Here is a 27,809-nt window from a genome sequence, read left to right as displayed (position 1 = left end):
GCAGGGGCTTCCGGTCACTGTTGCCTGTTTTGTAGGTGTGGAGGTCCCTCCTCCCAGTTTTCTGAGACACTGAGATCTCTGCCAGAAACAGATTAGGCCTGTTGGTTGTTGACACATCAGAGGGCAAAGAGAGCAAGCTGGCCTTCCTTAGCTCCTGAGGCTGTACAGGACCAGACAGAACGTTTCCCTTCTAGAATAGTCTACACTCTTGTGATTTTGTGCTCAGAGTGGTGATTCTCCTAAATCAAGGGAAGCTTGTTTTGCCCACTGATGATCGAGTCTAGGCTTTTACTAAATCTCATGTCTTCGTTTTTTGGTTTAGTAGGTTTTTGGTTTGGCAGGCTTTTGGTTTGGCAAGACATGTATAAAATTTACCATTTGCATCATCTTTAATATTCACTGTTCATGGCATGTGCTTTTATTTTTTGTGATTCTGGGATTTTTTTTTCTTCTTTTTTTGATTGCCTGTCTATGCCTCCCTAGTGCTGGGATTAAAGGTGTGAGCTGTGTGGGTGCTGGGAACTGAACCTGGGTCCTCCGCGAGAGCAGCCAGTGCTCTCAACTGTTGAGTCATTTCTCCAGCCCCCTCAGGTTAACCTTTTATTTTGAAATAACTTTACAGTTTTTATATAGAAAATTGTGATAAAAGTAACATGTAGAATTCTCTTCTTTTTCTCCCCTAGCTCCTTCTAATGTTGAAATCTTCTGTTTACCATCACATTATAACACAGCTCATAATGTATATGGAATATACAGCCATTTAAGCCAGGCGGTGGTGGCGCATGCCTTTAATCCCAGCCAGCACTCAGAAGGCAGAGGCAGGTGGATCTCTGTGAGTTCAAGGCCAGCCTGGCCTACGGGAGCTAGTTCCAGGATAGGCTCCAAAGACACAGAGAAACCCTGTCTGGAAAAACAAAACAAAACAGGGGGCTGGAGAGATGGCTCAGTGGTTAAGAGCATTGCCTGCTCTTCCAAAGGTCCTGAGTTCAACTCTCAGCAACCACATGGTGGCTCACAACCATCTGTAATGAGGTCTGGTGCCCTCTTCTGGCCTGCAGGCATACATATAAACAGAATATTGTGTACATAATAAATAAATATTAAAAAAAAAAACAAAAAAAGAATATACAGCCACTTGCTACATAGTATTTCAGTTGCACACCTATGGGAACTTGAGATGATAACAGCTCAGAGGCAGAGTGTATTTCCTGAGTGTACAATAACTGACATAAACAGCACCCACTCCGCCACCTCTCTGTAAAAGTCTATTGTGTACAGATATGCACATGTCACGGTGTTTGGTGGTGATACAGACTGAGTGTGTGAATGGCTCACGTACTCACTGTGCGTTTTCCCATTAGTGTGTTCCTTATAAAATGTTTCCTGTGAACGCCTGTGCTGGGTTCCTTTGCCTGCCTTGGGCATCTTACGTGTGCTCTGTCCCTTGGGTGCACCAGGAGACCATGATTGAGTGATTAACCATGGCCATCTGGGGTTTCTGTAAGTGCACCCCATGATGTTTGCTTAAGGACCAAATGGCCCAGCGATGCAGTTTGCAGACTGTGTCCCTGTCGTAGAGCAACTGTGGCGAAGATGAGTGCCAGCAAGCGAACGTTGGTACCGCACTGTTAAACCGTTGCCCTGCTAATGTTCTCGTTCTGGCTTGGGATCCAGTTCTGGCTCTTCCATTGCATTGAGCGCCCAGGTCTCCCTTGCAGTCTCTTCCTGGGACACACTCTGCGTCTTTTTCTCTTGTGACCTGGACATTTTTGAAGAATGGCTAATGTATTTATCTTTATGTGTGTGAGTGTTTTGTCTACAGGTATGTATGTGTGTGCATCGTGTGTGTGCCTGGTGCCTATTGAGATTAGGAGAGAGCATTGGATGCCCTGGGACTGGAACAACTTGCTGGGTTTGTTTTTCACTTTTCTCCATGCTAATCCCAGGGATTCGGCTCAGGTTTGGCTGCAACCACCTCTACCTGCTGAGCCACCTTGCCAGTCCCTGATCAGTTTTTATGTTAGGATAGATTCATGGACGTTTATTCTGTGAGTTGTGTTCTATTACATCATGCGTGCTGTGGCTCACGTCTCAGTTGTGACAGTTTGGAGCTCTGTCAGGTTGATATGTCTGGGCTTCTGGGGAGCTCATCTCCCTTTGAGCTCATCTGTATTTCTTGTTTTAGAAGAGCTTCGTCTGAAGGCTTTGTTCCCTAGTCCTGCTGCCGGCCATTCCTCCTAGGAGCCTTGGGTAGACTGTTTATAGGGTAGAGCTTTAGGCACGAGGTGTGCTGGGTAGTGGAGCTTTGATGGCTCTCGACAGAATGGAAATGAACACTGGCTTCCTGAAGCTCTGGTGATGCCTGGAAAACACTGGCCACCCTTAGCCAAATGTGGGCCACAGCTAGGCGGGACTTCAGATCCTACTGAGGGATTAGCACCCCCACAAGTGTTGCCTTCCACAGATAAAGCCTGTTGCTAACCATCACTGTGTGTCATGTCTCTTTTGAGTGCTTGTCAAATTAGCACCCCCGCTTAAGTAGCTTAAAAAAAATCCCAGTGACATTTGAGAAAGGAGAGCTTCCCTAGCTTCACGAGGAGCAGAGACCTGGGGATGGCTGAGTCACCCTAGCTCTGTCTCTGTCCTTTTTCTTTGGATGCATGGACTCCTGGCTAGAATCCCATGAGACAGTGAGTGGAGGCATTGTACGAATCTGTGTGGGTGGTGCCTGTGGCTGGGCAGAGATTCTGCTACAGGCACTACGCTTTGGTTAATACTGCTTTTCACTGGTTTTGTCTTTTGAGAGAAGGTCTCAAGTAGCCCAGTCTGGATTTGAGTTAGTTTCCTTCCTTCCTTCCTTCCTTCCTTCCTTCCTTCCTTCCTTCCTTCCTTCCTTCCTTCTTTCTTTCTTTCTTTCTTTCTTTCTTTCTTTCTTTCTTGGTTTTTCGAGACAGGGTTTCTCTGTAACTTTGGAACCTGTCCTGGAGCTAGCTCTAGTAGACCAGGCTGGCCTTGAACTCACAGAGATCCACCTGCCTCTGCCTCCTGAGTGCTGGGATTAAAGGCGTGTGCCACCACCACCCGGCTGGACTTGAGTTTCTGAGTAACTGAGGCTGGCCTTGAACTCTAATCCTCCTGCCTCCGCGTCCAGGTGCGTGTTTTGTTCAGAGAGGATCTGACTATGTAGCTCAGGCTGGCCTCCAAGCTATGATCATCTTGCCTCAGCCTTGGGAGATCTCTTCTTTTATCTTGTGGGTTCTGGGGACCCAACTGAGGTCGTTAGCTTTGGCAGCAAACACCACTACCCTAAGCCGTATTACCAGCACTAAACTAAACATCTGCTATATTTTGGTCTATTGGCAATACTGTTCTTACCAGTGCTCACATTTTCCCATCTTTGAAGCTCCTGGGTGGGAACCTTCTTATTCTAACAGTCAGATCCATTTGCCCAGTTCCTGGTTAGTCTCTGGTAGCTTGGAGAGCAGCCCCAGGCTTCCTTTGTATGTCTCCTGCCCCGAATCTGTAACTGGCTACTTCCCACAAAACAGCAGGGCCTCTGGGGAGGGAATGCTTTTAGAGCCTATAGTCTGCATGCTTTAATCTCGCTGTGAATAGGGCCAGGAGCAGGCAAGTCTGTGTGGTCCTCGGCACTCTGTCCAGACCTGGTTTCTGTTTGCTGGGCTGAGAAAGCCATTGGCCAGGGAATCATCTTTTTTGCAATCGTGTGATATAGTTTCAATTTTATTTGATAGGTTTGATCTCCAGAAAAAAATTATTTTAATGTCTTTGTGTGTGCATGGCATGTGTGCACCCCCCACAGTGCACTTGTCGGGGTCAGAGGGTGGCTTCAGGGTTGCTCTTCTCTTTCACCTTCTTGGGGCAGGATTTCTTTATTTTTTTTAATGATTTATTTATTTTTATTTTATGTGCATTGGTGTGTTGCCTGCATGTGTGTCTCTGTGAGGGTGTTGTATCCCCTGGAACCACAGTTATAGGCAGGTATGGGTTACCATGTGGGTGCTAGGAATTGAACCCAGGTCCTCTGGAAGAGCAGTCAGTGCTCTTAACCACTGAGCCATCTCTCCGGAATTTCTTTTGTTCATTGCTGTATAGCCAGGCTAGCTGGTTCTTGAGCTTCAGCGAGCCATCCCATCTCCCTAGAGAGATTTACTGGAATTGCAGATACTTTTGCTATGCATACAGCATTTGCTGGGCTCTGGTGATTTGAACTTGGGTCTTTCGGCTTGTCTGGTAAGTACTTTATCCACTGAGCCATGTACTCAGCCCAGTAGATACTCTCTTATTCTCCGGACTTTGGTTGGATAAAAATTATGACTCACCTACCCTTGCTGAGGGACACTGGGTCTTGAGAAATCTGGCATCACTGGGCCTGAGATCAGGACTTCCAGCCCCCATCACTGAGGGACTCAGGTTCCTCATCAGTATCCAGAACTCTCTGCTGTGAACTCAAGTGGGGTCTCACAACCATGGCAGTGAAAGTTTTTCTACTGCACTCAGTAAGCAGGGGAAAGATTTATTATTTGTGTGTGTGTGTGTGCATGCTCACCACATAGAGGCAGGTACCTGCAGAGGCTTGAAAACGTGTTAGATTCCCAGGAACTGGAGTTGCAGGCAGCTGTGAGCTGCCAGTGTGGGTGTTAGAAACCGAATCCCAATCTTCTGCACAAGCACTTTTTAATTTCCGAGCCTCTTCTCCAGCCCCAGGGATCTGCTATTTCTTTTTTTGTTGCCTACTGGGTGAGCCGCAAAGGTGGCCATCTCCCTCAAATTGCTGCTTGGGTAACTTTGTGATATGTGGCTCTTCTGTGGGTCTGGCAGACAACAAACATGCCTAATAGATGCCAGGATAGGGTGTTGTGTTGAGCGTAGGGAGAGGCTGGAAGAGGAGCGTGGTTGGCGCTCACTTCCCATGGTGTGCACAGCACAGTGTTGATGGAGTCTTTTGCAGACAAGATGTGAGCTCAGGAGAAGCTGCATCTTGCTTGTGGCTCAGCAGCTGTTTAGGGTTAACTGGCCACCGGCCTTGCTTCTATTCCCTACCACCTCCTGAGACCAGACAACGTGTTTGCATAGTTCTCACCATGATTGTGTCAATGTAAGTTAGCTTCGCTTTTTTAATACATTTTTTTTCTTTTTCTTTTAGGAAAAAAAATGCTAAAATCAAGACAGGGTACAAGAGGGAGCATATCAACCTGGGCTGTGATGTGGACTTTGACATCGCTGGGCCCTCGATCCGGGGTGCCCTGGTACTTGGCTATGAGGGCTGGCTAGCTGGCTACCAAATGAATTTTGAGACCTCCAAGTCCCGAGTGACCCAGAGCAACTTTGCAGTTGGCTACAAGACGGATGAATTCCAGCTTCATACTAATGTGTAAGTGTGTGTATGGGGGGTTGTCTCAGTCACTTTTCTAGTACTGTGACAAAATGCCATGGCCAAAGCAGCTTATAAAAGAAGTTGGTGAGAACTCTGTTCAGTCTGTTTGTGGCACCCCAGTTCTCCTATTGGTGCTGGTGACATTTCAGACTGTGTTCCCGGGCAGCTGGACATCTATTGCTGTGCTTCCTTGCAGGAATGATGGAACGGAGTTTGGTGGTTCCATCTACCAGAAGGTGAACAAGAAGTTGGAGACCGCTGTCAATCTTGCCTGGACAGCGGGGAACAGTAACACTCGCTTTGGGATAGCAGCCAAGTACCAGGTCGACCCTGACGCCTGCTTTTCGGTGGGTACTCATGAATCACATGGCTCATGATTGAGAGCATTCTGTGCTCCAGCTTAAAGGTTCTCATTGGGCCAAGACCATTCTTGTGCTTAATCCCACTTGAAACAGATACCTCAAAAAAAATCTTTTTTCTTTCTTTTTTTTTTTGGCGGGGGGGGGGAAGAGGTGCACAGAAGGGGAACACCGTTTCACTGTGTGGTCTTGTCTGGTCAGGAACTCACTATATAGACTTCACAAAGATCCATGCACCTCTGCCTCACCAGTGCTGGGGTTAAAGTCATGTGCCACCACAACTGGTGGCTTTTTTACTTTTTGGAGACAGGGTTTTTCTGTGTAGCCCTGACTGTCTCTGTATACCAGGCTGGCCTTGAACTCAGAGATCCACCTGCCTCTGCCTCCTGAGTGCTGGGATTAAAGGCGTGCACCACCATGCCTGGCACCTGCATGGATTTTAAATCATTAGCGTTTTTATTTTGGAGGAGCTGAGTACTTGTGGACGTTGATCAGGTAACCTTCCTTAAAGGCACCCAGCGCAGAGAAAGTACGTTCCTAGACCTGGCTTTGAATAGACTGCTGTGCTATTGAGCCTCTTTCTCTAACCTGTCCTGTCCCATCATGAAAACTGTAAGGAGGGATCCCTTAAATGTTTTATTTTTGCCCTTGTTTTCATTTTGTTCTCAGTCCCTATGGTCCACATTAAAGTCTCAGTGTTCAGGATGATGTATTCCAATGGCAGAGCCTTTGCCTAGCAGCATGTGCAGGGGTTTGGGCTTAAGTCATGTTACTGGGGGGGGGGGGGGGGCAAACCAAAACAAGGCCAGGGCTGTAGCTCAGTTGGGAGAGTGCTTGCTTGCTTAGGATGCGGGAAGCCTGGTGCTTGATCCCCAGCACAACAGAAACATCTGGCAGAAGAATCAGAAGTTCAAGGCCTTTCTTGGCTGTGATAACCCTGAACTACATCAGGAGAGCGCATCTCTAAAAAGACAAAGCCAGTTCGTTGGTCGGTGGGCATCTTGTCTTGCCTACCCTGTGGCACTCAGTGGCCAGAGGCCCCAAGCTGCACATGTTTTGTGGTAAACCCTGTTGAACTGGCTTCTGTTGTTACCCTATAGGAAGCCACCTTTTTGGGGTGGAATGAGGAAGTATCATGTAGAAATTTCCTGCTGGTTGGTGTAACTCACAGTCTGTTTTAATTATCCTGACCTGGGAACAGGATTTGGCTCCCTCAGCATCAGCCATGCCAGTAAAACCAAAGGACAGGGGCCTCCTTGTTAGGAGCCTAAAGAAATGGTTCGAGGGGCATGGCCTGCCAAGAGCCCTTACTCTCCTCGCTCTGTCTGTGCTTGGGAGGTCCCAGGGGCAGGAAGGCACGCACGCCTGCATTGAGTCTTTGGAGATGGCCGTGAGCACAGTTTGTGTCTAACGGCTGGGACCTGAGAAGAAGCCCTCACCCCCAGTTGGAGGCAGACACGTGGGGCGCTGTTTTTCACGGTTGTGGGACACTCTTTTCATTGGGCTTCTCTTTTTCCTTTCAGGCCAAAGTGAACAACTCTAGCCTGATCGGCTTAGGATACACTCAGACCCTCATGCCAGGTATGTATCGCTGGTGTGAAGCTAGTTAGTTCTCTGTCTTACGAAAAAAGTAATGGTTACATTTTGCACATACAATATGTGGGGCGTTGTAAATGAATGTATATAAGCATTTGTAGTTGAATGTTTATAAAGGAGTTGGATCATTGTCAAAAGAAAAAAGGTGGATGAGACATAGCAAGCCAGAAGGGAAACACCGGTAAATACCATGTATAAGACGTAACATCCTGGTTATTTCCGGTAAATACCATGTATATGATGTTACGTCCTGGTCGTTTCCTTCCATCCTTTTCCTGGGGTCTGATACTTGTTGTCTCCAGGCTGCTGGCAGGTTTAGCCTGTCAGTCATCCTCACTATAGAAAGACACGGGTGTAGAAATGGTGGTTAGCGCCTCTTCTCTGCGTAGCTGTCCCAGCCACTCACTGATGTGAGAGGGCTCCAGGGGCTAATCCCATTTTTGAGCCCTCAAAGCTGATTATGTGACTTGAGAGTCAAGTTCCTCCTGGGAACATCAGCCCGTTCCATCTAAAATTACAAGTAAGTCCCAGGAAGAGGAGTTTATTGTGTGTGTGCGCAAGTGTGGGTGCGTACATGTTACCAAGATGAACGTAAGGCTGATACAGGACAGGGTTTCCCTCCAAGGCAGCATTGCTCAAGCTGTTTACTGTGTGGTACCAGAGGTCAAATGCTCATTGTAAGGGGGGGGGGGACAGGAAAGTGGGCGTTTCAGCAGGGTTTCTGCTCTGAAGGGTTACTTTGTTTGGCTGTTTGGCCACTGCTGATTGTAGCTGGAACAAATTTGGACTTTGGTGTTAACTTTTTTTTTCTTTCCTTTGTCTCTTCCCCCTTCTTCCTCCTCCTTCCTCCAACTGTCACCCCTCCCTCCCCACACCCACGCCTTTCTCACCCCCCCCCCCCCCAGGTATCAAGCTGACGCTGTCAGCTCTGCTGGATGGCAAGAACGTCAATGCTGGTGGCCACAAGCTTGGTCTAGGACTAGAATTTCAAGCATAAATGAATATTGTACAATCGTTAATTTTAAACTATTTTGCAGTATAGCTACCTTCAGAATTTAGTGAACCTTTTAATGTTGTATGTTGGGGGATGCGAGAATCGATAAATACCACGTTAGATCTCCAGGTTAAGGATGACTCGGCTTTCCGGTGTTTACCATTTCAGAGGTACAGCAGACACCCCATTCCTGAAAGGGTCCTTTTAGCTGTAGACGTGGGCCGGGGACCTCTAGAGATGCCAGGCCACATGTGGAAGCTCGGAATATGCGGGCCCTTTGTAAATCTGTATCGAGTCCACAGGTGAAATTGTGACTTCCTGAGCAACCTTGGCATCTCTATCCTAACTGCTGAGAAGCATGTGCACACACACCTGTGTGAAAGGGCCTTTCCTAGACGGATCTCCGTGGCCTCTTCCCATCCTTGCCCAGTTACCTGTTTTACACCAAAAGCACTCTTCTGGTTAGCTATTCCTTTGTGCCATTTTAGGGTGGAGAGAGTGGGCCGATGGAGCCGTCACTTAGGACTTCATTCTTCCTTGTGTTGTGGCGTGGTTTTTTTCTTTTCTCTCTTCTTTTTTTCTTCTCTCTCTCTCTCTCTCTCTCTCTCTCTCTCTCTCTCTCTCCCTCTCCCTCCCTCTCTCTCTCTCCCTCTCACCATTGCACTAGAGTATGAGACAGCTTTAAGCTGGGCAGGTGATTGTGGTCACTATGACAACACTAGGGATCTAAAGTGACCTGTTAAAGCCACACCACTCTTTTTTTTAGCAGTTTAATGGGTACATTAGAGAGTCTTCCATTTTGTGTGGAATTAGCTCCTCCCCTTCAAATGCTGTAATTAACATCACTTAAAATAAAACTTGAATAAAATATTGAAACCTCATCCTCTTGTTACTTTTGTTAAGAAAAATATGGGCTGGGCAGTGATGGCACATGCCTTTAATCCCAGCACTCGGGAGGCAGAGGCAGGTGGATCTCTGTGAGTCTGTGGCCAGCCTGGTCTACAGAGCGAGTTCCAGGACAGCCTGTCTGGCCAGGGCACTGGTTTAGATTTGAACTTTGCTCCTTTGCATTCTGTGCATTGATATGTTTTGCTCATATTGGTGTCTCACAAATCATCACTGACCTGATCGCATATAGAGCACTCTGGAGGCTGGAGAGGTGGCTCAGGGCACTTCCTCAGTGCTTCCTGTTCCTGTGGCTGATCTGAGGCTGCTCACAACTACCTGTAGCTCTGAATTTGGGGTATCTGACTCCCTCTTCTGTGTCTCTAGGTACCACACACGTGACACACAGACATAAATAAAAGTAAATCTTTGAAAAAACACTTATGGTTGGGTATCCCAGCACCTTCAAGACTGAGACAAAAAGATAAAAAGACATATAGTGAGACTTTTAGACCTGAGAATCACGAGGAGAAAAGACAAAATTCATGATTGTCCAATTAAATCAAGTTATATTTTGGGGTGCACCCAGGACTGGCCAGATGACTGTCTCACCCTAAGTCAGGACTTGAGAGAGAGCGGCCCATGCTGGCCTCTTGAGGTCCTTTTTATATAGAGATAAGGTGTTCCCAGGAGCTGGGCCATGGTGGCACACGCCTTTAATCCCAGCACTCGCAGAGGCAGCATGGTCTATAAGAGCTAGTTCCAGGACAGGCTCCAAAGCTACAGAGAAAACCTGTTTTGAAAAAACAAAACAAAACAAAAAAAGATGTTCCTAGGGATGAGAGTCGGCTGTGAGTTGAGGCCAGCCTGGTCTACAAGAGCTAGTTCCAGGACAGGCTCCAAAGCTACAGAGAAACCCTGTTTTGAAAAAACAAAACAAAACAAAAAAGATGTTCCCAGGGATGAGAGTCGGCTGTGAGTTGAGGCCAGCCTGGTCTACAAGAGCTAGTTCCAGGACAGGCTCCAAAGCTACAGAGAAACCCTGTCTTAAAAAAAACAAAACAAAACCAAAAAGATGTTCCCAGGGATGAGAGTCAGCTGTTATACATTGCTAGAAAGCCTAAGGACAGATGTGTGAATGAGGGTGAAAGTTTAGTGTAGGTTGAAAAACATTTTCAAGTTTTGCAGCTTACATCAGATCTAAAAAACAAGCTTATTTTTATTTTTGGTTTTTCGAGACAGCCCTGGCTGTCCTGGAACTCATTCTGTGGACCAGGTCCATGTAGTTAAGGGCCAGGCATAGTATTAAATGCTGTGCAGTGTATTAAAGTCCCCGAGTAGAGGGGGATTTAATTCACTACTTACTTATTGAATGCCTGCCTGCAGTATGCAGTGTGTTATATGAAATATCACTGTAAAATGCCTTCAGTTCATAATAACTCAATTAATTAAAAGAATTTAGATGAGCTGGGTGGCTCAGCAGTTAGAACACTGACTGTTCTTGCAGAGGACCCGTGATTGGTTCCCAGCACCTGCACGGTGGCTCACAACTGTAATTCCAGTTCCAGGGGATGTGATGCCACCATGGGACAAATGGCTGTGGTGCATGTTTAACAAATCAAGTGGACCTGGCCAGGTTCTCCCAACATCCCTCCGTCCTTACCTGTTACAGGGTATGGCTGGTACAGCCCCTTACCCCCCCCCCCCTCCAGTGCAGGGTTGGACTGCTTTTTCCCCAGAGGCTCTTCCCTGTATAATCTAGACATTGTGGTTATCTGCTCCTTTTGTACCTTTGCCCTCGTACCCGCTGCACCTGGTCTCCCTCTCTCCTTTCTCCTCTCCCCTCCCCCTCTCCCCATATGGCCCAGCTCAGTCTGGTCGCCAGCACTCTGGACTCTCCCAGATGTCTCTGCCTCTGGCTACGCTTTTCTTTCTTCCTTTTATCTAAACGTTCTCCTCCACTGTACCCAGGAGCAATCGGGTCCTTTCCTTTTCATTCAGTCTCTGATGATCCTGTACTCACGTGTAGAAATCCCACAGGACACATACTCATACTTAAAAATAAATCTGAAGCTGGGTGGTGGTGGCACACGCCTTTAGTCCTAGCACTTGGGAGGCAGAGGAAGGTGGTTCCAGGACAGCCAGGGCTACACAAAGAAACCCTGTCAGGAAGAAAACCAAACCAAACTAAGATAACAACAAAAAAATGAATTTCACTAATCTGTCACTGAGGAGAAAAGAACACAGTAGATTTGGGAGGAGGACGGAGGGTGTCATAGAAGTCACTCATCTGAAAACTACCTCTAAACAGGCAGAATGCAGGGCTGAGGTTATTCTCTGAACACCGGTATTTTCTGGACCAGCAGAAAGCAAAGCTTGGGGCATTTGGAAGGACAGGACCTTTGCGTGCTGACCTGGAAGGTTTGGGTACCATTCCTTGCACACGGACTTGGGTAGACTGAGTTGGGAGGACTGACTTCTTAGTTCTAACACTGAGTCTGTTTTTGAGCTGTCCTGGGGCCAAATATATCAGATTTGGGAGAACACAAGCCCTTCTCTATCCTGCAAGGCAGCTCCACTCTCTTTGGAAAGCGAAGAGATGGAATTTATGTGTAAATAACAGCTTTATGCTACACCGATTTTCCTGAAAATTAATAAAGTGGAACAGACGAATTGAAACCTATAGCTGTTTGTTTAGGAGACAGTCACACAATGTACCCACAGACACACTCTGTACCAAGGCCCTAGGCAAACTTTCTAAATTTACATTTTTATATACTGAGGGCTTTGTTTTACAAAATGTAAAAAAGGGGATAGTAATATATTTTTGGAAAATTTGAGGCTATTCTCAATGGCAGTCTTTCATTCTGACTTCTGGCCAATGTTTTTGCTTTTCTTTCGTAACACTATCGCACCGTTACATACTATACATTCTACAATGTGCCTCATGGGGAAGCAAGGCCTGCAAAGGCTGGCTTGAGTTTGCTTTGTTTATTGATGCACCCTTAAGTATGGAGAAATGTTAAATATTTGAGGAAACACTAAAGGATAAACCGGGATAGTGGTTTATACCTGAAATTTCAGCACCTGGGAGGTGGAGGTGCAGGAATTCAAAGTCATCCTTGGGTACAAAGGGATTTGGAGGCCAGCCTGGGCTACATGAGATCTTGTTTTTTTGTACCCAGTACAAAAGGGTACTGGAGAAATTATTTAGCAGTTAAGAACACTGGAGTGAGCCGGGCGGTAGTGGTTCATGCCTTTAATCCCAACACTTGGGAGGCAGAAGCAGGCAGATCTCTGTGAGTTCGAGGCCAGCCTGGTCTACAAGAGCTAGTTCCAGGACAGGCACCAAAAACTACAGAGAAACCCTGTCTCGAAAATAAAAAAAAAAAAGAACACTGGAGTGGTTTTCAGCATCCACATGGGGTGGTTCACACTCATGGCTCATCTAACACCCCTTTCAGGGGGTCTCACGCCCTCTTCTGGCATCTGAAGGCACCTGCACTTACACACAATTTTTTTAGATTGTATTTATTAATTATGCATACAATGTTCTGCCTGCATGTATTCCTGCAGGCCAGAAGAGGGTACCAGATCTTATAAATGGTTGTGAGCCACCATGTGGTTGTTGGGACTTGAACTCAGGACCTCTGGAAGAGTGGCCAGTGCTCCTAACCTCTGAGCCATGTCTCCGGCCTCTTACACACAATTTTAACATTCAGTTTTTTCTGGGCATGGTGGCGCATGCCTTTGACACATTGAGTGCCATATAGAAATAGCTAAGACATACACCAGGGATGGTACATTTTTGGGCAAATTGCACATGATTTAAATCATCATAATTACAGATCATAGTGCACTTTAGGTGTTGTTTTTCAATAATTATAATATTTTTACTTACAAAAACAATTAACTAAACAATTGAAGTTACTAGTATTTTTTTTAACGTATGGTACTCCGTAAAACATTTTCCTCTATGAAGAGGGACCAAACAAAAAAAATTTTTTTTGAGACAGGGTTACTCTATATTTGGCTGTCCTGGAACATGCTTCGCCGTAGATCAGGCTGGTCTCGAACTCACAGAGATTCGCCTGCTTCTGCCTCCCGAGTGCTGGGATTAGAGATGTGCACCACCATGCCCATCTTAACAGTTTATGTAAGCATCTAGAATCACTTCTTTTTCCCTGGGCAACGTGTTGTAAGGAGGGGCAGCTAGTTTATTCTGCCGCTCGGCTAGCTTACACCCAAAATAACCACACAGAAACTGTATTCATTAAAACATTGCTTGGCCCATTAGCTCTAGTTTCTTTTTTTTTTTTAATATTTATTTATTATGTATACAGTATTCTGTCTGTGTATATGCCTGAAGGCCAGAAGAGGGCACCAGACCCCATTACAGATGGTTGTGAGCCACCATGTGGTTGCTGGGAATTGAACTCAGACCTTTGGAAGAGCAGGCAATGCTCTTAACCTCTGAGCCATCTCTCCAGCCCTAGTTCTAGTTTCTTATTGGCTAATTCTTACATTTTAATTTAACCCATTTCTATTAATCCGTGTATCGCCACATGACTGTGGCTTACTGGCAAGATTCTAACCAGTGTCTGTCTCAGGCTTCTCTCACTCTGCCCTTCTTCCCAGCATTCAGTTCTGTCTTCTCTGCCTACCTAAGTTCCACCCTATCAACTAGGCCAAGGCAGTTTCTTTATTAACCAATGAAAGTGACACACAAACAGAAGGAACTGCTACACCATTTCCCCTTTTCTGTTTAAACACAAAGGAAGGCTTTAACTTTAACATAGTAAAATTACATATAACAAAACAGTTATCAAGCAAGAATTACAGTTACAATATTTATATCTACTTTATCTTTTATCATAACTAAGGAAAACTATAACCATAAATTCTTTAACTCCATCAAAGACTCCAGAAGGATATAATATTACCCAAGTAAACAGAAAGTGCATTGTAAGCAACTTCCAAAACTCTAGAAATGACAGAGACATCTCACTGCCTGAACAGTTACCTGAAGTTCTTCTATACCATTGGGGCATCCATCTTCAGCCTACAGGCCCAAAGTATCCAGCAGACTTTTCCATGAAGTAGGAAAATTCAAAGACAGTTCAGTCACTTTCTTCTGTATCCTGCAGAATGTCTCACAGACTCTTATGAAGTAGGAACCCCGAAAGACCATCTCACCTTTAGGCAAGTTCAGTAGTCATTTCTCTACAGGTCCTGCATGTCCAGTGAAGCAGTCCAGGCAAAAGAGGTTTCTTGCACAAATGGCTAGCAAACTCCATAAGGAGTCTCTTCGATGCCCATCTTCCTCTTAAAGTAGCTGGTGCTGCCAGGAGCAGATGCGTCTCATTGTCCTAAGTTATTAAAACATTTAAATGCCATATTCTGAAAGACTTGAAGAATACCTATCTAACTGAAATATATCTCTATAAATCTAGAAAATCTAACTAACCTGACTACAAGCTTGACTATTAAAGATGACTCTCTATTAACCTAGTCTTTCAAACTATCTTTTCTTGTTTGATCCATCAGATTAGGCCAAGGAATTTCCTGATGTTCTTCTGTGTAACTGGAAACCACTTGAGCGTTTTAGATGGTGTTTTGTGTTCATTGCAGTTTGAACCTGATAGTTGAACGGCTCTTTGTACAGCATCTCAAACAATTCACCACCAAAAAAGAAATTGGTCACAGAGAGTACAGAGTAACACTGAGACCGAAATGTAGTGACCCCAGCACGATCTTCACACCTCTGTGAGTGTGGCGGTGTGTCAGTTCCTGACCAACAATTATCAGTGGCTTCATCTGTGTAGGGATCTTTTGGAAGCACTGCCACCTTGCCCTTCCTTACAGGTCTAATATTTTCACTGTCAGTAGAATCGTCAAACCAGCTATTCACATCTTCGATATCACTGGGAATATCTGATAAATTATTGTTAAATACTTCTGGAAGTACATCAGTTGTTTTTCTTTCTTTTTCTGAGAAAGGGCGTTTCTCTTTCTTTCTTTCTTTCTTTCTTTCTTTCTTTCTTTTTTTATTTTTCGAGACAGGGTCTCTCTGTAGCTTTGGAGCCTGTCCTGGAACTAGCTCTTGTAGACCAGGCTGGCCTGGAACTCACAGAGATCCACCTGCCTCTGAGTGCAGGGATTAAAGGCGTGCACCACCACTGCCGGCCGAGAAAGGGCATTTCTAAAAGCGTCAGGAACTTGAAGATGAAGACTATTTGAATGACCAAAACACAATGTAACTGTAATGGGTTTGTGCAATTATACAGTTTTTTATATTATTATTTAAGATTAGCCTGCATGGTTTCCACCAGTGAGATCGCTTCATTCGATATGGACAAGACCGTGTATTGACACCTAACATTCATAACAGATGGAGCGTGAAAAAACGAGGAAACTCATTAGCGGTCCTAATACAGAGAAACCCTGTTTTGAAAAAGCAAAGTAAGATTTATTTTTAGTTTAGGCGTGAAGTGCGTAGGAGGAGGCTGCGTTGGGGAGGCCAGAAGAAGGGGGTCAGATCCCTTGGCATTGGGGGCAGTTGTGAACTGCCTAACCTGGGTGCTGGGAACCCAGTTCTCTGCAAGAGTAGCAAGTGCTGTCAACAGCTGAACCATCTCTCAGGCCCATACATACAATCTTAAAAAAAAACCTATTTAACTATGTGTCTGGGTGTTTTGCCTGTGTGTCTCTGCACCAGCTGCATGGGTGCTGGGAATAGAACCCAAGTCCTCTGGAGGATCAGTTAGCTCTCTTAACAGAGGAGCCACCTCTCCAGCCCCTAAAATAAATCTCAAAGACGATGATGGCAACAACAAGAAGCAGTTGAAAATAAACCATCTTTCTCAGCTCCCCTCTGCAATCCTCCTGGGTTAACCTTCTTGTCCTCTCCAGCTTCAGGGATGCGGCGTCATCACGTAGGGACGTAGCTGCTTCGGGCGCGCGCCTTCAGACGTGTACATGACGTCACCACGCAGAACCTAGCAACAGCGCAGGCTCGGGGCCGAGTCCGTTATGGCTGCCGCCGCCCTGGGCAGGATGAGCCGGGCTGCGCGAGAGAAGATGCTTCCCGGGCCGGGCACCCGGGGCCTCGGAGCGCTGGTGCGGTCGCTGGTGCTGGCGTTGCTGCTCGCGCCCGTCCTGTGCTCTGGTAATGGACGCGGGGTGGCGGCGAGGGTTGCGGGCCGGGTTCAGTGGGGACCGAGCGCTGCCGACTCACGGCGCTTCTCACCCGCCGAGTTCCCGCGGCCGGAGCTGGGCCCGGGCGTCTGGAGCGCTCCCAGTGCGGTCTCCCCAGGCCCGATAAGTGGGGTCGTGAGATTCCGGGACCCGAGTGGGTGGGCGGGGACGGGAGGTGGCCGTGGCGTGGACAGAGTAGCTAAGAGTACGCTCCTTGGAGGAAGAGCGCTCGGGGTGGGGGCGGGAGGTCCCCACTGTGCTTGAGAATGGGGCGTTCGGAGGTCTTGCGGATTGGTTGGGAGACAGCCTGAAGTGATGGCCGGGGTTGGGGAGAGCTATGTCGTCTAGAGAGAGGATTGAGGTTGGGGGACAAGCAAGGCTAGGCAAGTTTTTGTTTTATTTTGTTTTCTCCTGGAAAAGGTGAGGTCAGAGATAAGATAGCGTCAGTGACCCAGTGCCGGGACTGAACTGATTATTTCAGAATGGAAGAGGGGGCAACTATTTGTGGGTTCCATCTCTGGGTGGTTCTGGGGCTGTTGACAGAGGCGGAGTCCAGAGGCTCTGGACTGCTGAGGGTCTTGGGAGGAGGAGCGGAGTTTAGAAACAAAGGACAGTCTTTGTCAGTAGTGATACCTCCTGGCCTTGAGATTTAACTAGAACACCTTTGCCTCATTCTAATGGATCTGTAGTATTTGAGACAGAAGTTTTTGCAGATGTTACACCATAAATCAGGATATTAAAGCCTTTATTGAAAAGGAAATCTGTAAACTCTGGCAGAGATTTAGTGGGAAAACCCTACTGTTGAGAACTTAATAGTTAAGCAACATTTGAGTAGTTATGTTTTTCATTCGGCCCAAGCTGCCATCCTTCTCTCCCCAAATCCTTGTTGAGTTTTTTGTTTTTTTCTTCAGATGAAAAATAGCATGACCAGGGATAGTTTTCTTTGCCAAGGGGAACGGTCCAGCCAGTCACTGATTCCTTTATTTCAGTGCTAGGTTGCTTACACAGTTTCCTCAGCAACACTGAAGACAGGTAACCGACTGTCCTACCAGGAGGATTTTGGAGTTTGTGGGGAAGGACTGGCCTTTCCAGGGCTCTTCTATCGTTGTAGAATATAATGAGGATTTCCCGGTGGATGCAGACGTAATTGCTTTGATTATTTAATCATCTAACGGCAGCTCCAGGAGGGATCTGACGCCCCTGGCCTCTGTGGGTTGCACCTAGGTGTGTGGCACACATACCACCCCTCACTCCTAAGCTTGTGTGTGTATGTCTCTCACACATGCCTACACCTGTTGCCTTTAAACTAGGGGCAGTACCAATTTGGATGGGGTCCAGAAGGGACATTTAGCCGACTCTCAGTGATACCTGTGTTTGTGAAGCTCAGACATGAAGTCCGTGAAGTCGGAGCTGTCTGACTTCCCTGGTCCTGAGTTCTCTTTATCTGACTAGATCGACTCATCTTTGCATCAGGTGGACAAGGTAAAACCTTGGCTTGTTTTCCTGCGCTCTACTGGGGTGTTTCTTCCACATTGTATGTCCTGGCTTCCTGGGTGCGTAGGTGTAGGCATTCACCAATGAGGAGGGAGCCCGCCTGACGGATTGAGGGAAGAGCCTTTGAGGAGGCACAGTGGTGTAGAGATGCTATTTAGGGTGTAGTGTGCATTGTGAGGAGATCAGGTCGGATGTGAGTGTGGTTAGTGTTTGTTCTTTGAGTGGTGTGACCTTTTCAGAAGATGGTATGGGGAGCAGTTAGGGAGATTAGGAAGTGGCCAAAGTTCCGAAGATCAGGTTGTTGGTTCTCTCTCTCTCATTGGTTCTCTCTCTCTCTCTCTCTCTCTCTCTCTCTCTCTCTCTCTCTCCTCTCTCTCTCTCTCTCTCTGTATGTGTATAGGACTGAGGAGTTCTTGCTTCCACTGTGTGAGTTCTAAAGTACAGACTCCCTTACTTGCTCAGCCACTTCTCTGTCCCTCCGATCAGATCTTGTGTTACTAAGACTGGCATTTTCAAGAAATGGGAGCTTAAAGGCTTAGAAAAAAATTGTGTACTATTAGTCTGCAGGCATGCCTGCTGTCTATGGACATGTGTGGTGGGTGTCAGCCAAGGGCAGAGCGTTGTTGAGTTGCAGGTGGTTGTGAGCCACCCTGTATGGGTGTTGGGAACAGAAATCTGTTCCTCTGGAAAGCAGTGTGTCACCTTAACCTCCGAGCCATCTCTCGAGCCCGCTAAAGGAAGTTTTACGTAGAAGAATGTGTAGAAACTTGTGTAAGTTTCTACAGGATGGCAGTGGGGTTGGAGTGGAGATAGGCTGGTCACTTGCAAAGCTGAGAGGATGGTGGCTTGGACTAGCCATTGCATGGAAGTGAAAACCTTCAACTCTTATGCTTGGTGCTAGGTATAGGCATTTATTTATTTGTGTGTGTGTGTGTGTGTGTGTGTGTGTGTGTGTGTGTGTGTGTGTAGGGTGGGGTGGGGTGCCAGAGTGTGAATGAATGGAGGCCAGAGGAACTCAGGGTTCTCTGTTTCCATCATGTCTTTTGTTCTAGTTGGATTAGTTTGCTTCCTTCACTTTTGAATTCTGAGAGTTCTTTATTTTAGGAACACATACTTTGTTGGGTATGGGACTTGCAAGTAGCTGTCTTTTTATCTTGTGAGACTCTGACAGAACAAGAATTTTGTCTTTTGGAGACTAGCAGTTGCCAGTTTTCCCTTTAATGCATTGGGCTTTCACTTTCTGGGTGAAATTTAAGAACTCCTTTCCCAGCTCCAGATATCAAAGACTTTTCTCCTTTGTCTTTTTCTAGTTTTATCCTTTAATTTTTTATATTTTGCATGACTTATGCCTAGTTAATTTTTGCTTAAGGTGTAAAAGTTCCCTGTGGGTTTCTCTGGCTCGATAGTGTGTGGATTACACTGGTGGACTTTACACATCTTGTCGGTCTTGCAGCGTAAACAGCAGCAGCTCCCCCACGTGCTCTTCCTAACTTCTGTGAGTGTTGGGGGTTGAACCCAGGACCTTGTCTCACACAGCTGGGTCCATCATTCCTTACTGTTGCTGGGGTAGAGAACCTGAGGAGACTTGACAGGAGGCAGGGTTAGTGCCTGTTATTTCGGAGGGTTCCGTCTGTGGATGCCTGGTGCATCACTGCTGCCCTGCGGTGAGCTGGAGCGTGGAGGAACGTGTGGCAGAGGAGGCTGCTCACCTGTAGAGCCTGAATGAGCAGCGTTCTGCTGGTTTGTGGAAGTTCTCTTCCACATTTTTCTGAGAGAAGTTAGACAGTGGTTGTCACCGGGTGAAGGGGTGGGGGTGGGGTGGGGAGTACCAGAGAAGGTGTTGGAAGTGTGAGGACACTTCAGGGAGCAGGAAGGAGATGGACTAGGAAATTACAGAATAAGCACTTAGTGTTAAGTACAGTGTAGAAGCTTCCACATTGACTTTCAGATGAAATGAAAGCTGTGGGCAGCTGCGTGGGCAGTACTTGGGGACAGACGCCCTTGCCAGATGAGTGAGACAGTGTGTGAGCGTGAAGGCAACTGGGCATTGGCCACAGCACTGAACCGTTAGGAGAAGAGATTTTATCGGTAAGATTTGGTGGTGGCCACCAGGTGCTGAAAAAGGGAGGGTGGATGTTTAAGCCTTAATGGATTGAGAAGACCAGCGAATGAATGAGAAAGCCACCAGCATTCCCGGAAGCAGCGTGCTGCAGAGGGTGTGGGGGAGAGCCGGTCATGGTGGGCCCAGAGGCCGTGGGGTAGGTTGGGCTGACTCAGCAGAAGAGAGGTTGTGGATTTTGAAATCCAGATAGGAGCTCTTTGGCTGAGTGAGGAACCTGTAATTAGCAGCTAAAGTCTTAGAATGAGGGGCCTTCTAGGAGTTGGTGATAGGGAGATGTGTGCCCCATTTTCTGGAGAAGAATGGGGAAATGGTGTGCATAGAGGGCTGCACCGCTCCTCCAATCTGCAAGGCTGCGGGAGAGAAGCCCGCTGTGGAGTAGAAGGGCTGCAGGGCCAGTGTGTTTAGAAGGAATCAGGTTTCTGTTAGACCAACAGGGATGCCTGAGGAGATTCCCCAGGGCCCAGTGAGGGGTTCTCTGTAGTCACCCCTGCTCGTCCCAGCTCAGGTCCTTTAGAGACTCTCCAAAGAGTTAGACAGGAAGACTGATTTGTTTGTTTGTTTTGGAGACAGGGTCTCATATAGCCCAGGGTACCCTCAATGTAACTGTGTAGACTAAGGTGACCTTTAACTCCAGAGCCTCTTGCCTCCTCTGCTCCATGCTGGCATCGCTCGTGTGTGTTGCTATGCTTGGCTCTAATTTACTATCTTAATATTTATTTTTCTGGTGCTAGGAATCAAACCTAGTGCCCCACATATACTAGACTACATCCCTAATCCTACTGTCTTTTGAAAGGATTTTTGTTGTTAGAAAGTATTTTTCTGGGAGACTTCTGTCCTATTAAGACCCAGTCCCCTTTTCTGTGTACAAAGTAGATGTCAGCTGTGTTACTTAAAAGAGCAGTGTTCATATGAACAGTTGTTTTCTGTGCATGTGCATATTTGTGAAGGCCTGGGACTTGTCTTCCTAGGCTGAAGGTTTAGAGCACACATAACAAGATATGTTTGTTTGTTTGAAGAGTAATTAAAGGTGGCCCCAAAGTTCTTCAGCAGAGGCGACATTCAGCTAGAGACTGGCCTGTTCAGCTTCAACAGCTGTCCTCTGGACTAGACCGCATTGGTTCTTTCTACTGTGTGGAGTTCCTTCTGGAAGTTTAGCACAGGCTGGAAGATTGTGCAAGCATTTGGCTTCATTTTCCACCCGGAGGCTGCCTTTATTTTTAAAATAGGCTGTAACTTAGCTTGCGAGTTCTAATTTCAGGTTCCCATCCCTTAGAATTTTGGTGTTTTGTAAATTTTTAAAATTTTATTTATTTTTTATTTTTTTTTGAAGAATCTTCAAGTATGACTTAGAAATGCTGTCAACAATAAGTCTGTAGCCTTGTGTGCTGGTTATGTGCTCGAAACAGGAATTTTTAGAGTAAAAGCCTGGACTCTGGCTGCCCTGGCAAACTAGGCTCTGCCACCTATCCCCAATTTGCAAGTTAGATCAAGGACTGGTGAAAAGCAGAGAATTAATGTGGCCATACTGGGAAGAGGTAGAAACCAAGAAAGGGGCACAGTGACCCCAAAGTCCTCTTTTTGGGATCCTAAAACCTTTTAAGTTTATGCATGGGGCAGGGAGGGGGCAGATAGCGCATAACTGAGCATCCTGTTCAGGGTGTGGTCTGGGATTCTTGTCTCTAGTTTGGTTCTGCAAGGTGATCAGAAGATCCTATTGCTTGAGGAGACATGGTGGTTTGGGGGATGCACTTCTGTTTCGGGGTGCACCGTCTCCCCAGTGGGCCACTGCTCTGCCCTTGGAGGGTCTGCTCAGCAGACTTGAGTGCCTGCAGGGTTAGGGCAGCAACTTATTTCTCTGCTTGCAGCCTTGAAAGGGGATGATGCAGACTAGACAGATGTGTTCGAGTGCTCATCTTGCCTGCAGAGGGAAGCAGGACACAGAGAAATGAAGGCTTTTAAGCGTGGTCACTTTCTCCAGTTGAGGGGCCAGTTTTTAGCAAAAGCAGTTTCTAAGTACCTGTCTCATAGTGTGCTTAGTTCTAGCTTGTGTGTGCGTGTGTGTGTACGTGTATGTACGTGTGTGTGTGTAGTAGGTGATTTCTGTGACTCACTTGACCTAGGATTAGCCTCCTCTCTTTCTGCTGTGGGGGTGAAGTGGAGTCTGGATAAGACTGGCTGAAATCCATTCTTTGGTAAAGGGAAACAGTAGGTTGTCTGTGCTGACTTTGCCCCACCTGAAATCAAATGTTTGCTTGCTCTTTGAGTAGCAGACTGTGCCTCAGTGAGTTTTTTACTTTGTTCAATTTGTTACTGAGCAAAACAATTATTACCTAAGATTAATTGACCAAGAAAAAATGTAATTGAATGCTGGTCATTGAGACTTCACTGGATCTTAAGAGAAAGCTGCAGGAATTTATTATACTGAAGAGAAATGCTTAGTAAAAAAATTGATAAATGCTGTTTTCTCTTACTAGAGAGAAAAAGTTGGCAATGTTGGGGTGCTTTTGTTTTTCAGATACTGCAGAGAACATGCCACACAGCCCCACTGCTTCTCCTCCAGCTGCACTGACAGCTGGAAACAGCACCGAACCTTCTGTTTCCCAGATCAGCACCACTTCTTCGCCAGCCAGTACACAGAAAAATGGAGGCACCTCTGTGGCACCCACCCTCTCCACTGCTCCTTCTGTGTCCCAGGACGAGGCTGATAGCAATGAAGATCCCAGCATGGAGGAGGAGGATCTTCTGGCACTCAACAGTTCCCCGTCCACAGCCAAAGACACTCTGGACAATGGGGACTACGGAGAGCCAGACTACGACTGGACCACCAACCCCAGGGACGAGGAGCCTGATGATAATATAAACATAGAGATAAGCAGAGAGGACAGGCACTTCAGGGGCTTTGAGGACTCAGTGAAGGTGGTGAAGCTCCCGCCCCCAAACAGAGAAGATAGCCATTTCTTTTTCCATCTCCTTATTTTTGCCTTCTGTGCAGCTGTTGTTTATGTAACGTACCACAACAAAAGGAAGGTAAGTTGGGATTTTAGCCCCTTCTGTGGTGCTCCATTTTCTCAGCCATACTATGTAAATCCTTTCAGTTGGGTTGACCGTGGTGATAAAATGGTAGCGTTTCTATTGAAGCTGCGACTCTGGTACATTAGACAATGGGGATATGCTCCATGTGCTTCTAGGAAATTACTTGTTTTTCCCCCATAATGAATGAAGCCAAAGTCTAGCAAGTTACTTATTTTTCAGACAGGGTCTTACTATATAGCCCTGGCTATATGGTATTCACTGTGTTGATCAAGCTGACCTTTGAACTCAAAGGTCCACCTGTCTCTGTCTCCCTTCTAAGTCCTGGGGTCAAAGGCATGCGCTCCTCATCTGTCTTGCATTTCTTAATTTAGTAATGATAGTTTGATGGGAATACTTGTGGGGCGTGAATACTAATTGAATACTCCTTTTAATTTATTATGTATTGACAATGATTTGACAGTAATGTTATTTTCTGGTTGTACGAGGATTGGGCTGAGGATGTGGCTCCATTGATAGGAGTGCTTTCTTAGCATCCATGAAGCCCTGGGCTCACTTCCTAGCACTACATAAACCTGTGATGACAGCACACTTCTGTAGTAACAGGAGAATCAGGAGGATCAGAGATTCAAGGCTATTCATTGTCATCTCTGACTGCATGTTGAGGGTCAGGCTAGCTTGGGATATATATTTAAGATCATGCCCCTCATGCTCCCCCCTCCACCAAAAAAGGAGGAAATAAAAGGTCTTTATGTATAGCCAGGTGTAGTGGTAGGTACATGCTTGTAATTTTGGCATCTTGACACTTGGGAGGTAGAGGTAGAGGCAGGTGGACCACTGTTGTTCAAGGTCAAACTAGAGTATGCAAAACTGTGTGCTACTGCACGTACTGGCTTTGTGGGAGCCTAGGCAGTTTGGATGCTCAACTTACTAGACCTGGATGGAGGTGGGGGTTCCTTGGACTTCCCACAGGACAGGGAACCCGGATTGCTTTTCGGGCTGGGGCTGGGGGAGACTTAATTGGGGGAGGGGGAGGGAAATGGGAGGCGGTGGCGGGGAAGAGACAGAAATCTTTAATAAATAAATAAATTAATAATAATAAAAAAAACTGTGTGTCTCCAAACTAAACACACAACCAGGGATGGCGAGATGGCTCGGTGATTAAGAGCATTGGTCAGAGGACTAGGTTTCTATTCCCACCACCCACAGGTTCATAACCTGTACTCCAGTTCCAGAGGTTCTGGCAATAAGTAATTAAGTAAGATAAATAAATAAATGGATCTGGCCATAAAAAAAAACCCCAGATGCCCAGAACAATATGTTTAATGTAGAAAATTCAGAAATCTGAAGACTTTAGGGGGAAAAAAAAATTTAAGCTGCTACTCAGAGCATTAAAATACATTTTAGTGTATTTCTGGTCCACAAATATACATATACATGCATGCTGTAATTTTTTTTTTTCTTTCTCAAGACAGGGTTTCTCTGTGTAGCCCTGGCTGTCTTGGAACTCACTGTGTAGAGCAGGTTGGCCTTGAACTCACAGAGGTCCGCCTGCCTCTGCCTCCCGAGTGCTGGGATTGAAGTCATGCCACTGCCTGACTTGTATATTTTTTCAGAGCTGACTGTTTAGTATTGAATAAGCAATTAGTGTGCTCTTACCACTTCTCAACATTTCTTAGTTGCCTGTATTTCTTTGTGTAGGGTTGAGGTCTCATTAGGTTTCCCTGTCCACTTAGGCACCATAACATACTATTTAAAAATATAGTTTTATATTTGCATAATTGATTATGCTCTGATCCTATTGGACAGTTAGATGATTCCAAGTTTTGGTTCATGATGACCATGTCTGTGCTAGAATTGCTTTCCTGGGTTAAGGAGTAACCTAATAAACTAGGCATAAGCTAATGGGGGCGATGCGCCTTTCAGAATGCTAGAGGAGTTCAGGCACAGCTTTCTCAATATATGATCCTCTCGAGAGCGTGGTTCTTGTGACTTGCCTTGTGACTCAAGCTGTCTGTCTTCCTCGTTGAGGCATTAATTTTCTTACCTGAAAAATTACAACATGGACCAGTTAATTTCAGAATGTCTTTCAGCTCTGAGTGTTGGTGACCCAGTGACAGAAAGCAGCAGACAAACCCCTGGAGTCCCTTCTTAACTGACCTGAGCTGTGTGCTGACACTTGGGGGGCAGGTAGTCTCCTGGTCTCCACCCCATGCCCACCGAGAAGCATCATGCAGCCTTGTTCACAGGCTGGAAACAGGTGTCATTTTATTATTGTGATAATTAGTTTTGTGTCCCAAAGCCTAAGCAAGATCCTGCTCTTGTTACAAAACCACTACCAGATAAGTTTTCTCTTTGGCATGTCTAATTGCTTTGTTTTATTTCAGATCTTCCTTCTGGTTCAAAGCAGGAAGTGGCGTGATGGCTTGTGTTCTAAAACGGTGGAGTACCGTCGTTTAGACCAGAATGTGAATGAGGCCATGCCTTCTCTGAAGATCACCAATGATTATATTTTCTAAAGCACTGTGATTAGAGTCTGCTTCTTCTGTCATTTTATTTGCTTGACTTTTATATGATGTCGTGCAAATTCTGCCACAAGCAGGTGGCGCTTAACCAAGAGGGGGCCCTCTCTTTTGCCTTGGTGCTTTGGGAACTAAATGTCACAAACAAGGAATATATAATTTCTTTTTTTTTTTTTTTTTGGTTTTTTGTCGAGACAGGGTTTCTCTGTGGTTTTGGAGCCTGTCCTGGAACTAGCTCTTGTAGACCAGGCTGGTCTCGAACTCACAGAGATCCGCCTGCCTCTGCCTCCCGAGTGCTGGGATTAAAGGCGTGCGCCACCACCGCCCGAGGAATATATAATTTTTTAATCGGTTCTTTAGAGCTAGATTCAATCAGGTATCTGAAGTGTGAGTTAAACCTTATTGTATATTTTTTGTAGTAGTTATTATTTTCCATTTATTGCGCCTCTGGCAGCACTGTTCCCTTTGAAAGACCCCAAACCAGAACTAAAGTCTCATGGGGCCCAGCACTGCTGTTTTTCATCACTCGCTGCTGTCCAAATGCTGGTTTTCCTCTTTCTATTATTCTATTTCTAATTTTGAGATGGGGTCTTACTGAACAGCCTAGGCTGGCCTCGAACAGTTGGTCGTTGGATTCTCAGATGCTGGTACTGCAGGTGTGGCTGCCCCACCACAGATAGCCTATTTTCAAACATATTTCTGTTTGTGTGTGGTACAAACTTTATTATACAAGGATATCATGATATATTGCTTTGTTTTACAGCAACATGTTTGCCACTCTTTCCAAACTGCTTTGAAAGATGGATGGCAAGGCGGGCTCAGTCAGTGAGGGCGCCTGCCGCCAAGCCTGACAGCCCGGGTTCAGTCCCCAGGACCTGCATGGTAGAAGGACAGAGTGAATTCTTGCAGATTGTTCTCTGACCTCTACATGTGTGCATGGCATTCGTGCACCTACACACATGCTTATACACACACAGTAAATAAATGTAATTATTAAGAAGAAACCTACTTTGAATGTTTTTTGGCACTTGAGACAGTGTAAGATGACGTGGCCGCTGCTTCACTCACCACACATTAAGCTGGTTAGGAATCCCTGCAAAATGGCCTGCAGTTCCCAGTGAAGGCAGCCAGGTGATAGGTGATATCAGCCATTGGCTAGGGCTGCTGGATGCGCTTCAGTGGAAGCTGGGAGAACAGCATTTACGTCAGTCAAGCATTTGATTTCAGCCCAGGTTCCAAGGGTTCAGGCGAGGAGCAGAGTTTAAAACTCCAGTCAGGGTTTTTTCAGTTTATTTCTTGCTGCACAGTAAACCTGAAGAGACTTTAGAGACCATTATCACTTAAATGGTGCCTTGTCTCGATCCTGCAGTTAATGTGATAATCTGAATATAGCAGTGACATTCAGACTCCCTGCCGTGTTTTATTATGTTGCCCCCCCCCCCAAACTGGAATTCTTTATGTATTTCATGTTAGCCTGTCTTTTAGAGTTGGTCAGAATGTAAATGTGTGATTTGAACCATGGTTGACTACCGAGCTTCACTGCAACTCTCCAGAAAGCATAGCCTTCACTGTATGCTCTGCAGAGCCCAGGCGAGCCAGCAGCCACGCTCCCTGTGTGAGCACAGAAGCAGCAGCGCTGTCCTCCCCTTCAGGACAGGTGACTGTCCGAAGAATGGGCAGCGTAGTGAAATGTACCTGGACTGTTTTATTGCAGTAGTTTTTTTCATATTTGAAATTGTATTATTTAATATTTTGAATAAGATTTTAAGAAATAAATGGCAAAGATATAAATCTGTGCTTTTATCAGTGTGTTTATTACAGTACTGACTTTGGTGGTTACAGCAGGCCTGTGCTGGGAGGAAGTGAGCCCCAGCCAGTTGTTGCGAGGCCTGTTCAGCCAAGGAACTGCCTCTAGGATCCACTTACATTCTGAATGCTTCCTTAGGCCCAGGTTGTCACTGGGTGCTAACACCAGCAAACTGGGATGGCGAAAAAGGCTTGCAGGTGCAGGTAAGTGCAGGGTTTCCCGGCGTAGGCTCCTTGTCTGTGTCCCTGGTGGCAGATCTGGGCTTCCCAGGAACCTCCTGGTACTGGTAGGTGCTAAAGGTGCTGCCTGCAGTAGCTTCCGACTTTGGGAGTACCAGGTCATGCTGGGGTCAGACAGGCACCTGAGCTGCTGGGTGAGGGACCCATGATCCACATTTGAACCTCAGCA

General features: G+C 46.2%; 2 protein-coding genes across 4 annotated transcripts in view; both read left to right on the top strand.

Annotated features, from left to right (window-relative positions):
* Positions 1–9,225, top strand: part of Vdac1 (voltage dependent anion channel 1) — a 28,530-nt gene extending 19,305 nt beyond the window's left edge. For all 3 annotated transcript variants that reach the window (XM_075992676.1, XM_075992675.1, XM_075992678.1), the window contains exons 6-9: positions 5,165–5,392; positions 5,592–5,742; positions 7,278–7,335; positions 8,256–9,225. In XM_075992676.1, coding sequence (XP_075848791.1) covers positions 5,165–5,392; positions 5,592–5,742; positions 7,278–7,335; positions 8,256–8,347 — 529 coding nt within the window. In that variant the 3' untranslated portion in view covers positions 8,348–9,225. The remainder of the gene's footprint in view (positions 1–5,164; positions 5,393–5,591; positions 5,743–7,277; positions 7,336–8,255) is intronic.
* Positions 9,226–16,216: 6,991 nt separating this feature from the next.
* Positions 16,217–27,389, top strand: C11H5orf15 (chromosome 11 C5orf15 homolog). Its single transcript, XM_075992674.1, has 3 exons — positions 16,217–16,397; positions 22,558–23,069; positions 25,460–27,389. The coding sequence occupies exons 1-3, from the start codon at positions 16,262–16,264 to the stop codon at positions 25,589–25,591; spliced, it is 780 nt and encodes a 259-aa protein (XP_075848789.1). The 5' UTR covers positions 16,217–16,261; the 3' UTR covers positions 25,592–27,389.
* The last annotated feature ends 420 nt before the right edge of the window (positions 27,390–27,809 follow it).

This window comes from Microtus pennsylvanicus, chromosome 11, assembly GCF_037038515.1.
Source record: "Microtus pennsylvanicus isolate mMicPen1 chromosome 11, mMicPen1.hap1, whole genome shotgun sequence".
Classification (NCBI taxonomy): domain Eukaryota; kingdom Metazoa; phylum Chordata; class Mammalia; order Rodentia; family Cricetidae; genus Microtus; species Microtus pennsylvanicus.
This window is presented reverse-complemented; position numbering and strand designations above follow the sequence as displayed.